Raw genomic sequence first — 12,839 nt, 5'->3', positions numbered from 1 at the left:
AACAATAAACAGTAAAAATGATAGAGTATACAAAGCACTGCCCAAGTGAATCCATCACGAAGCTGTGCCTGAGAATGGTTTCCTAAATAGGGGAAATGTGTTTCATACAAAAAGTCCATTTTCTGTTATTGCCTTTTTTATTTGGACTTCTAGATGCTATATATTTTAAGGCAATCTTAATAGTTTCCTGTCTCTCAGTAACAAGAATGACTTGTCATAATGAGCAGTGTAGACACTGTCCATTTGACACACTCCCGAAAGCTGTCTATTTGGTACAAGAGTAAATCACCTCAATTCCTTTGTGGAATGAGTTGAGTATAAATAAATGAATGAGACACAAGAATAAAAAAAAAAAAATCTGGTCAGGTCTATCAGAAGGAAACAAAGGACAGGAACACTTGGAGGCCTAGTTCAGTAAAAAAAAAAAAAAAGTGACAAGACAAAGAATTATATGTGATAACTGTAAATGGAGGAAGAACCCTCATTAATATAAAATGTCCATAAAATAGCTTCTTCCTCTCTCTTTAGGAAGGAAGACGATTTTGTAGTTTAAGAATAATAATTCCTTGAAGTTGGAGGACCTATGTTGCAAAATGATTCTTTACTTGCCTTTACCTTCACCAAAAAGAATTTGAATTTTCAGCACTCTTTCTATAATTCATCATATTTCTAAATCTGAGTAGGAATTTCAGTTTCCATTTTAGGAGATGGGTTTGTGTTGGGGGGGGGGTGTCTTTTTTGTTGTTATTTTGCATGTTTTACTTCAATTTAAAATTTTTGGTCTTCTTATTTTATTTTGAGAAGACTCCAAAAGTTCTAATTTATCCCTTTACAATTAATGTGTGGTATACCTCTTAGATAATTATACAAAAATGTCATTGCATTTGACTTTTTTTTTTTTTTTTTTTTTTACTGTTGCTATCTGAGGTTTTTTGGTATGAAACATTAATAGAGCTATTTATTTTCTGTCGGGTTTAGGGTTCCAGGTGGGCATGCAAGTTATGATTTAGTGCCCTATGATTCTCAAAATCAAATCTCAGGATGTCTAGCATCAGAACCACCCAGAAGGCTTGTTTAAAAATGCAGATAATCAGGTCCTACCCTAAACCGACTGAATCAGAATCCCTGGGAGAGAGATTTCAAAATCTGCATGGTATGCAATCAGTTCTCGGTTCTCTCTGTGGTTCTAATGCAGACTAAAGTGTACGGGCCAGGGATCTAGCTGGGGCTGGGGGCAGAGGAATAAGCAATTTACACTGGGCTTGGTTCCACAACACAATCTGCAAAAGACAACAGTAGCTTCTAGCGCGAGCTTTGCCCTGGCACTTTCTATTTTACACACAGCACCAGAGCGGGTCTTTTGGGGTTTTAGAGAAAACCTGAGAGATTTACTTATAGAAGACACTCGATAAGTATTTGTGGACTAAACGATCAGGTTGGAGTGAACAGATTTTATAATTCCATGAATTCTATGAATCACCAGCAATTTGATGCTTATAGATGGCCAGTGGTCTCTATGCCTATTTGGCCCTCCCCCTTCCCCCTCCCCTCCCCCCCCCACCCCCCACCTCCCCTCCCCCACCCCCACCCTCCCCCCCTCTTCCCCCACCCTCCTCCCCTGCCCTCCTCTCCCCCCCCCCCCCCGTGTCCTTCCTTTCCCTTCTCCCCTCCCCTTTTAACTCTAAAGGATAGTGACTAGAACTCCCCACTCTTCGTTCATACTGGGCGAAATCAGTTACCCCGAGACCCTGAATTAGGCAGAAAAGTAACGTAAGGGCCAATCAGATCGCTCTCCGGACTGGCTGCTCAGGGAGGACTGGCGGAAGATGGAACAGGGTTCCCTTCATTCAATCGGACAAAGAAGGCCATCACGGTTCAGGACGGCCGAAAAGTCCTTATGGGTTACTGGGCCGGGTGTTAAACCTCGGCCGCGCAGACCGTTGGCCAGAAGGTCTCTTAATTGGGAAACCAGGAGACACTACGGATACCACATTTTGGGAGATCCCAGGGAAACGGTCAGCCGTTTTGGCCGTACCAGGAACAAAAATGGCGGCCAGCGGCTTCAGGCGCCGGGTCAGGTGACGCAGCCCCAGCCCGTACCCTTCCCACCAGCGGCCCCGCCTCCCGCTCCCTGACGTAGAGGTGGGCGTGGCCTGCCCAGAGGCGCCGCTCCGAGGCTCGGAAAACCCGAGGACACACATGCGCAGTCGGGCGCCTCAGGCCCGCGGGTCGCCGCCCCGCCCAGGGCCCCGCCCCTGCCGGCCGGGCGGGGCTGGGCCGAGAGTCCGGCGGCCGCCGGCTGGGGCTTCAGTGACTTCCTCGTTGGGAGCCCCGGCCCGGCAGTGTCCGGAATCGCGGCCCCGCGGTGCTTCCCGGGACCGCTAGCCAGAGTCTAGGTGGCAGCCGCAGCCCCAGCCCGTCGGTTACCCTTTCAGCACAGGTCCTTCCCCCGCACGCCCCGCGCTCCCCGACATGCCCACCCCTAGCAGCACCTCCTCTCCCTCTCCCCTCCCCGAGGAAATTAGGAACCTGTTGGCAGGTAAAGAGCGGGAAGGGGGCGGGTAACGCTGCGGGGCGGGGGTTGAGGGGACGGCGAGCCGCTGGGGACAGAAGCTCTCCCTCCGCACCCTCCCCGCCCGCCTGCCCCGCGACGCCCGGCGCGCGGGACTGGGGCTGGGCGCGGGCGCCGGGCTGCGGGAGGGAGTGGGCGTGTGTAGAGCGGCGGTGCTCGGGTGCTGGGGAAGCCCTGGCGGGTGATTTACACTCTCCCGTGCGCGTCGTAAAGAGGCCGCGTGTGCGGGGGGAGGGGGCCGGGAGGGAGGGGGGAGCATCGGAGCGCGGGGGGGACCTGGGCGGGGAGCTGCCGCCCGCGGGCTCCGGCGGCCGGGCGGGCGGAGCGGGAGCGCGAGAGGCTGCAGAGAGGGGCCCGCGCGGCAGATGCTGGGGTGACGGGGTGGCAGGGTTTGTCACTGCTACAACGCCCATTTTTCTGGAACATGCAGTCCACTTATATTTAAGACTTTTCAAAGACGGCCTGGTTCCGAAATGGCCACTTGTCTGCCGCTTGAGCAACGTTAAAAAGGAAGTGAGAGCTGAAGTCCGACTTCCTGCGTGGTGGTGAGAGCCCTTCAGCTCTGCACCCTCACCTTCCTCTTCGCAGCCTTACCATTTATAGGAACCGGCTCTAGCCGTCGGGGGTGCGGGTCCTCAGGGCTCTGCGCTGGGCGTGGAGATGTGCAGTGTCACCAGGGGCCGGCGAAGAAGTGCTCCCTCTGCAGAAGGTGGAAGATGTATTAGGGCGGCGCGAACCTCACCTGCCCTGGTGCCCTGGGCATTCTCACCTTTACTCGCTTGGTCACGCGGGCATCAGAATTCTGGAACCTGAGTTTTGATAGTTTGACTTTAGCTGTCTCTTGAAGTATTTATCTTTCAATACTGGTCATGAGTGCCCTGGATTAAAGGAGTTTCCCTTAGATGCCTATGTTACAAGTGGGTTATTTTAACTCTTAAAAAGCAGTATCTAAAATGTGACGTTTTAAATAGTAAGTTACAGTTACAGTGTGAGACCGAACCTAATACACTGTGACACTGTTTTGGTGGTTAGCATCATGAATGGGACAGAGACAGTAAAATCCGTAGTATATGGATGCAGGCTTAGTTTGTGTGAACATGACTGCAGAGTGGTGAGTGCCTCTGCGGTGGGATAGTGTTTTACCCTAAGAAGTGCTTGTTGTCGTTATGGGCACCGTTAAGGGAAAGAGTGAAAGAACTGAAAAGACAGCTTTTATTCCATTATGTTAGAATTCCACATGAGCACTGTTTTGTTTTGCTACAGTTAACATTTTTGTGGGTACAATGCTGGAGTTGCTTAGAGTATTCTTTTAATAACCAGATCAGAGTAGTGTTTGTCATTACTCCAAAAATAGTGTTATCATTTTCAGGATGTTCTAGGTCCAGAACGGAATTCCCTCTTCCCCTTTTTAAGGGATGAATTTCTGAATTTAAGAACTAAAGTACAGACCTTTGGATGCACACTTCTAAAGCTTGACAGTTCCCATAGTAGACACTTTGCTATTTTGATCTATAATCATACACTTGCAGACAGTATGATATCTAGTTTATGAGACCCTTGATTCTCTGATCCTCATACGTTACAAGTGTTTCATGTGGCCCTTATTTGAGTAACTCAACTGAAAGTTTAGAATTAACATAATATTTAAATTATGCACCAATCCTAACTTTCTGTATACTTTAGCCATCTCTTCCTTTATTCAGATAATATACTTGCATAATGTCTGAAATCAGCATTTTAAAAGTTATTGCCATTCCCAATATTTCATATTATTGAAACAAGTTGCACGTTAAAACACATGAAATATTAAAACATTAAAATTTTTGAGATTATAAATTTGGCTTACACTTTATTTTCAGAAGATATTTTCAAGGTGTATGGCTCTGAGAAAAAAATATTTTAAAGAAATGAAATAAGTGAACCCATGCTTTTTTAGTTTTCCTTTTTAACTTATTTGAAGAAAGTTAACATTTTACATTTGACTGTAATTGAAAATCTTTTCTGAGGTAGAGAAGTTTTCAAGAATAAATGCTTTCAGCAGTTTTTTTGCATTTTTCATTTCCCCTCCCCCCCAAAAGAAATCTGCTGGGTAATAGCACATGGTTAGATATACAGTTTCTAAAAGCATAGAAGAAGAGCTGGCATTGGTTTGAAATGCAGAGCTATTACTGGCTTACCTAGTTCTTCCTTTGGAACTAAGAACAGAGATCTTGGAGGCTGCAGTTAACAGCTGAGAGCTCTTGGAATGCATGGCCCTGTGCTAGAATCCAAGGTAGGGAAGATAAGCACCTAAGCTTTCCAGGCGTTTAAAATCCCTTGCCTTCAGAAAAAAAAAAGTGAAGTCGAAAGATAGTGCCTTTCAAGATAAGATTGTTTGGACATTTTCCTTTGTATCCCATGTGCCTTTTATTCAAATCACTACACGTCATGTGTGTTAAATGTTTGACATTTCAACTGCTTGGCAGAGGTAGGTGCTCAAGTGTAGTCTTACCAATTTATTATTTTCTTTTTCATTCCGATTATAACAGTTTTAGGTCCCCCCCCCCCCAATTCCTTCCCACATAAAAAACAACAACATTCTCCAGAAATGCAAAAACCCATAGAGGCTATCATTCTTAACTCACAGGAAATGATACTCTTGAAAAAGTGGCTATGTAGTTTGTTAGTTATATTCCTATGGAAACAGTATTTAAATCTTGGAAGCCTATACTTTTTATAAAAGTATCAAATTATTCTTTTGTTTCATGAATGGAAAAATATTTACAGATGTTTGTCGGTAAAAGCAAATTTTGAACTGCCATAAGCAGGCAATCTTTAATGTTTCTCTTTTTTAAATTAAATTTTTAAAAATTAAATTTATTGGGGTGCCATTGGTTAATAAGACTATATAGGTTTCAAGTGTACCTTCTATGACACATGATCTGTATATTGCATCGTGTGTAATTTTCCCCCCCACAACAATGGAAGAACAGGTTTAGCCTGGATAATTAGAATCAAAGGATAACCCCAAATCTTGTCCATTTAATCTTCTTCTACATCCAAATATTTTGACTAGGACTAACAGCAAGAATAATCTTGATTTATGTGAGTTTTTCCTCCAGGCAGCCAAGAAAGTGAGAGGAACTGGAACCACTGGCCCCCAGCCTCCTCCATGTGTTTAATCACCCTCTGAATCCTGCAGCGTTAGTGGTTTGCAATCAGATATTCTCATTCATTGTTTTAGGACAACTCATTTAAAAAGGAAAGCTGCAAGAAGATGTTAGCGTCTTTTTATTAAATTAGAAAATGAAACCAGCATTAAAAGGAGAAAATAGTGGATATCAGTGCTTGGAAAAAGCAAAACCAGACCAAACAAATTATAAACCAAGTGGCCATGTGGCTCCTGCAAAGTGACCTTGAGATTTTGTTCACCTGGCAGTCTTGAATTGAAATACTGCCGCTTCCCCTACAGGGGATCTCTAGAGCATTTTTTTTTTTTAAACCTTCACAAATCATAATCAATTATCCCTTTAAGGGCATTAGGTAAAGAATGGAATTCAGTTGAAATAGAGGCGGAATTTTTTTTCAATGCTGAGACTAGTATGGTTTGAGTTGTACTTTTCCAAAATTCCGTTTATAATTTGGTCAACATTTTGGCTTTGTTTTTCCTATGAGAATTAATTTATGGTATATCTAGTGTCCCATAACTTTCTTCCGGGGCATTGGCTGAGTATGTAAAGGGAAGAGTGCCACCTACTGAGTCACCAATAGTCACCTAGTTCTTTAGCACCTGGTGTTTTCTACAGAGCGAGAACAAGCCGGCCCCATCTTGGCAGTAATAACTAATGAGCATAAAGTTGATATGAGAACATTGTATCTCAAAATGAAATCAAGTCTGTGACACCTCTGAGATATTCTCTTCCAGAAGTAAGAAAATGTGGTTGTAAATCAAGGGACCAGAAATTCATAGTTTCTTGTATGAGTCAAATAACAGATGAATCCAGATGTGACGTTAGGAAACTTGTTTACCTATCTTAAGCATACGATGTCCCGCTTTTTCTTGGGAGGGGGTCTTTGGGACTGGCTTGTTTTCCACATGGCTTTCCATTGGAAGTTTTTTCATTTCAGATTACTAAGTAAGGCTCTTGAGAGTGCACACCGTTTTTATAGTTACTCAATGCAAATGATTGCTGTTTTTCTTGTTAAAAAAGGGGATCTAAATATAGTAGAAAATGAGAGGTATGCACAATATTTCCAAATGAGTTTATCTCTACGTTATCAGCACTAAAGCATTACTAGAAAGAAGACAGAAACAACAGAGTAGGAAAAGCCTCTGGTGATCTGAAACACAGCTCAGTTGTCTCTCGTAAATTTAAGATTAAGTGTCATATGTGGGCGATCAAAGTGGCATAGGCTAGTTTTTATATTCTCATTATTCACGTAGTTTGTCTTTTTCAATTAAAGCCAAGTCTGCGTTTTTCATTCCACTGAGTTTACATTTCTTTTTCAGTCACACACTGAGCACACTGTGACGGAGGCTGCCTGACGGGGAATATAGTGTAAATCTCAGACTAATGTGCCATTCACTGTGGCGCCTTTGAAAATGCCTGGTCAGAAGATTTTGATGATCATAAGGCCCTATTTATCAAGAACCATTTTTTTTAGAAGGGAGAGATGCTCATCTCTGTCCTTCAGCAGCCCAGTTTTCTATCAAAATAAATCATTTAGCCTCCAAAACCAATTTTGAAAGTTTTGTCAGGTGGTAGGATTGTTAAGACTCAGGTACACTGTGAGAGCTCCCGTGCCTTTCAGGCCTCTTCTGTAGAGAAGCCCGCAGTTCCCCTATAACCTGCGCAAGTGCGAGGTAATCAAGAGAAAGACATTGATCAGAGCAATCAATGACTTTTCAATTAAGCACTTCCCAACTTTGGGCATTTGGCTCCATTGATCCACATGTGCCCAGTTTGATTTTTATGCTCTCACCCTGATGTGCCTTCGGCCAGCCAGGTCCCCTGTAACAGAGAAGACAAGCATGTCTTTTTGTCCTGATGCCAGCTTAAAAGTTTAGCTGGGACCCTTCCCCTCTTAAGCTTGGTGATAACACCTCAGTGAGTACAAACTGAAACCTGGCCCAATTCATGAGGTAGAGAAAGATGTGGGATTGAGCCCTGAAACCATTTGGGGCGTAGTGCGACTGGTTTTACACTTATTTTATTGACCTGGGGCTGAGCAAATGGTAGATTCAGTTCAGTTCTTGCCTCCCTCTCCTGTACAGTGCAGACCATCACAGGGGCTGTGTGTGTGTGTATGTGTGTGTGTGTGTGTGTGCGCGCGCGCGCACGTGCATGCCCAGCCAGCCGGGAGGTCCTTGGAGGTTGGGGGTCAGGCCAGAGACCCCAGGTGTTACCTTGGTGACTTTTGTTTACCGCCCCCCGCCTGGAAGTGGGATTCCAGTCTGTGTGCTGGTGCGGGATGGTTCGGGCAAGTGGTCAAACACCCGCTTTCCCCCAGAGCCCGACCTGCGCTGCGCGCTCAGCTCCGAGAAGCCCCCAGTTTACTTTGTTTGCGAGAACTTAGAGACTGTCCTAACCTCGTGTGGTTTCACCCCTCGCTGGTTGGAAGCTGGCAGAAAGCACTTACCCCTGGTGTGTGTGTGTGTTAAGTACCTGCCCTGGCCCCTCAGGCGGCAGCTTTTCTAAGGGGTACCTGTGTCCGGAAGAAGAGAGAGCCCACCTGGGAGCCGTCTGGGGATCTGCTGCGTGCCAAGTGTTTGCCTCTTAGGGGTCGACGTGGCTGGGGGAGGCCTCTGCCTTACACCGCGTGGGGGCTGCTGAGCCAACATGTGAGGCCGCCTCCTGACTCTTTTCAGACCTTAACGTTCCTCTGCAGAGCGACGGTGAATCTGACCTTTTGGGGGGCCCTCTCCCCCAGGCCTGTGCAGCCCTCCCGGGAGAGAGGTTTACTCTTCAGGAGCAGACGTGGCCACATTCCCCTCGCGGGGCTGACTTTCCCTCCGTGGTGACTCTGGGGCGCAGGCTGACCAGCCCGGCGGTCCTGGGGCTGCCCCCGCGCTGACCTGCGGGCCGCTGACCCGCGGCGGGGCCAGACCCGGTGCGCGGGGCCTCGGGGGCCGCGCGTCTCCCTCCCCGCGGCCAGCGCGCCAGTGGGGCCCCTCCGTCCGAGGAGCAGGGCGCTGACCCGCGGGCCTCGGGCAGCAGGAGGAGGCCGTTCCCACCTCGGGGCAGCCGGGGGCGGTGACACCCGCGCGTAACCGGGGACGGGCGCTGGAGGCGTGGAGAGGCTGCCGCGCTCCCGGGCTCAGCGCGCAGCAGAGGCTCCGGCCTCCCTCGGGCCACGGGGCGCTGGGCTCGCCCGGGACTTGACCCCCCCGCGTCTGAAACACGCCCGCTCCGGGCCGCAGAGCCCCCCGGACCCGGCTCCCTGCTCGCGGCTCCCACGGCGGGACCGTGGGGTTTACCGCCCGCGCGTCACAGGTCGCGGACCCCGGGTCCCCGCTCCTCGCAGTGACGCCCCGGTGGCTTTCCAGGGGCTCTCCTGCGCCCCCGAGGCTGGTTTCGTTGTGGGCACAGTGTGGGCTCTTAAGGAAAAAAACAACCCGGTTTCAAAAACTTGAAAACCTGACGGAGCCCATGGGCACCGCAAACAGAAGACGGCGGCGACCGCTGCGCTTGGAAGCGCTAACTCCTGAAGGAGGGCGGGAAGCGCGCGGGGCAGGCCCCTTCCCTCGTCTCCGCCCAGAGCCGCGTTTCATTGTTTTTAAAAGTTAATGTTAATTAAATCTTTTTACTTGCCTTAACCCCCCCTTTCTGGGATAAGTTCTGGAATAAATGCATTAGGGCTCTTCCAAAAATAAAGATCTTCTCCCTCGCCCAGGCTCTGAGCCTCCCCGCCCCCACCCCACCCCGAAAACAACAAGGTCGGTTTTTCCTGCGGCCTCACTGTCCCTGCAAGCGCTTCCCCTGCAGAGCGGGGCTCACAGCGTTTTGGGGAAGTGTTAGGAAACACGACTGGAGCCCCGCCGCTTTTTATGTTTTCTGTTTTGATAGAAACCGAAATGACCTTTTCAAGGAATAAGTCCTGGGCTGTAATTCGTTCTGTTATTGCTTCCGGAGATAGAAAATAGATCCCGTTTGTGTAAACTTGGATCCTGTAATGAAAATGTAAAATAGGCAATTAAATACTCGCGGGCGAGGGAATTAGAGACAAACACCGAGCGAAAGTAACATGAAGCAGACTCGTCCCCGATCCTCGCGCCGCGGTTCTGCGGGTGCTGCGCCTTCCCGCCCGCGCTTTCTCAGCAGGTTTATTGTAAACCGCGCAGGGGCGCGATGACCTCTTCCAGGTCAGCTGGCATCGGGATGTCCAAAGGTGGTTTGCTCCTTTGGGAACAAAATTTAAAGCTTTTCGAGGAGAGCACTTTTTTTTTTTTTTTTTTTTTTTACTGTTTTATTATTTTGAACTCGCTTGAGAAGTCTGGGTCTGATTGCACTGGTACTGGATTATGTCCCCGTGTCCACTTCAAAAATAGGGGCAACGCCAAGAAAGTGAAGCTGTGCCACTTTGCTTTCAGTTTGTTTTCATACTTACTTTTAACATTAAAACCAGAAAGCTGTCTAAAAAAATATGTCAAGATTAAGTTTTAATTCTTTCACTTGTCATATTGATTTAGGGAAAAATTACCTTTATACATTTATTGTGAATGTGTAGACTAGCGGTTTAATCAGCTTTGCTCATTGGCTCAAGGTACCTTTGTAATCAAGAATTTTAAATCAATTACATTCTATCTCAAATACTAGGTTTTAAATAATTATAAGTACAGTTGAAAGAGCATTGTACTGCTTTAAATTAATACTTGTCATATAAGTGTATGTTTTGATATTATATTTTCATCAGCGTGAGTTAGGAGACAAAGTAGCTAAGTAAAAAGAAAGTAAAACATACATTTCTTCATTATGAAATATAGATGGTTTATAGTCATGCCTAATTGAAAATTTTTAATGGTGTCGCCTCTGTATTAGAGATCTCAAAGTGAGATTTGAAATTCTGTATATAAAATTAATTTGAAGTTGTACAGTATTTCATGAACGATAAGAATGGAGCTATTATAAAGTCACACCACTAAGGGTTTGTTGGAATTTTATACTACAGAGAACTAGGTAGCAGAATAATTTAGAAGTTTACCAATTTTTTTAAAACAAGAGGCTATGTGGAAATGTATGAAGCCATAGAAATCGTATTTCTCTGTTACCATATTTTAAAATAGTGGATGAATCTATTGTTGCTACTTATTCCTTTATTTAAAGAAATATTTTTGGGTGGTAATACCAAGGCAAGAAGCTAGAACACACAAAACCACACACTTGCTTATCTTTTTATTCGAGGGTGGCTGGCCAGAGTGGGTGAGGCAGGTAGGAAGGAGGAGGGTTTGATTTGGGGAATCTTGGCCAGAAAAGGGGATTTACTTTTTCCCTTTAAAGCATTAAACACCTGAAAATAGATTACAGTGGGAAAAACAGGCCCTTGCCAGAGACATTAGCTTATACTGATATAATACTGTGAATGAGCCAGTCATACAGGAACTCGCAAAATACTATAAAATGGTAGTAACACGTGTAAAAGCTCTGTGCTTGCTTTTATATGAGAGAATTTGTTTTATGGCGCACCATAGTTTATTAAAACTTGTGTGGCTCTTCCTAGTTTAATGAGGCCAAACATCCCAATAGCATTTGCTGTGCTAAGCATAAGTAGAGCATACAGATTTTATTAGCTAAGTGGTGAACAAATTTGTCCAACTTACTATTTGAAACATACTTCAACTGTTATGCTTTGGATTGATAAATAACTGTAACAGATTGTACAGATATTAACACTTATGGGTAGAAACAATCACTGTCCTATTTGTCTTTACAAAAAATGATTCTTTCTTACAATTTGTATCCTGTTTCTTATATTTTATGGTTTAGATGTTGAAACATTTGTAGCAGACACACTGAAAGGGGAAAATTTGTCCAAGAAAGCAAAGGAAAAGAGAGAATCTCTTATTAAGAAGATAAAAGATGTAAAGTCTATGTAAGTCACTTACTTGCCTTTTATTACTAATTTTTTACTTAGAAGCAACTTTGTAATTAGTGTTTTAATAAAGAATTTATTATTGAATTAAAATTTTAATGTTATTTAATTGCTGTAAAGTATTTTTAAAGCACAATATATATTTTCACTATAATAGCTTTTAAAAACAGACATGGTTATCACAATACCCTTTTTTGTGAAGGTTCTTGAATATGTATTTTTGTAAGCATTCTAGCAAAATTTAACGGTTTATTTTGATTAGGTGAGGATATATTTGTTTTAAATGATAAGACATAGTTAGGTTGAGAATTTTAATATAATTATGGAAAATAACCACCAGATACTGAAATGAATAAATATAAGTTGTAGGTATTAAATATATGTTCTGATTTTACTACTGTAACTTAGATCTTTAAAAATCCTTTTATTATAAATCCACAGACCTTTTGGAATTGTCATTTCAGTATAGGAAGTAGTTTTTGTCTCCAAATATGTGTTTGTAATATACATTTTAAAATAGTTTTGAATTGCTGTCACTTATTAGACCTTGTTTTGATTTGTCAGTCCTCATTTTAAAATACAGTGCTCTTTGTTTTATTTTGCAGCTATCTTCCGGAATTTCAAGACAAAGGTAAATTTTCAAGTTTGTCAAACTTGAGATTATTTTTCCTTGTGGAAATTTTCAATAAGATAATCTAATACATACTGAAACGTTATAGTTGGAATCAAAATTTAAATATCCGACTTGTACACTTAGACTTTCAAGATGAGAGTGCTAGCTCCCCCTGCTGAGAAAAAAATTAAAAAGCATATCCGGAATCTACTCTGCACAGCCTTCTGATGAAGAAATCCCCTGTAGTTAACATTCTTAGGTTTTCTGTGTCTTAGAGTACATTGTGGCAGAAATTGGATAAGAAAGGCACATACTTGCAGTTATCCATGGAATAATTTGGTGAAGCAGAGGTGATACCAGCCCAACACCATTTGACACTGTAGAGATGACTTCATAGTGGTGATGGGAACAGGAGGCCCGGTGGCTGGGTACTCATCGATAATGTTTGTTAAAGATAATTGTTTTAAAAACAGGGTCAATTTTGGTTGAGAACATGAGTAAAATATTTTTCACATCCTGGTTTTTATTACCCTTTGTTATGAATAAATGTATGCCACGGAAATTTTCAAAGGAGGGAATTCAGTG

General features: G+C 44.3%; 1 protein-coding gene across 1 annotated transcript in view; it reads left to right on the top strand.

The window, feature by feature from the left end:
* The first annotated feature begins 2,472 nt into the window (after nt 1-2,472).
* Nucleotides 2,473-12,839, top strand: part of SKAP2 (src kinase associated phosphoprotein 2) — a 142,590-nt gene continuing 132,223 nt past the window's right edge. Inside the window, exons 1-3 of the mRNA XM_087821221.1 lie at nt 2,473-2,539; nt 11,536-11,641; nt 12,247-12,272. Of these exons, the coding sequence (XP_087677347.1) occupies nt 2,473-2,539; nt 11,536-11,641; nt 12,247-12,272 (199 nt within the window). The remainder of the gene's footprint in view (nt 2,540-11,535; nt 11,642-12,246; nt 12,273-12,839) is intronic.

Source organism: Miniopterus natalensis, chromosome 10 (assembly GCF_054644295.1).
Source record: "Miniopterus natalensis isolate mMinNat1 chromosome 10, mMinNat1.hap1, whole genome shotgun sequence".
Taxonomy (NCBI): Eukaryota; Metazoa; Chordata; class Mammalia; order Chiroptera; family Miniopteridae; genus Miniopterus; species Miniopterus natalensis.
This window is presented reverse-complemented; position numbering and strand designations above follow the sequence as displayed.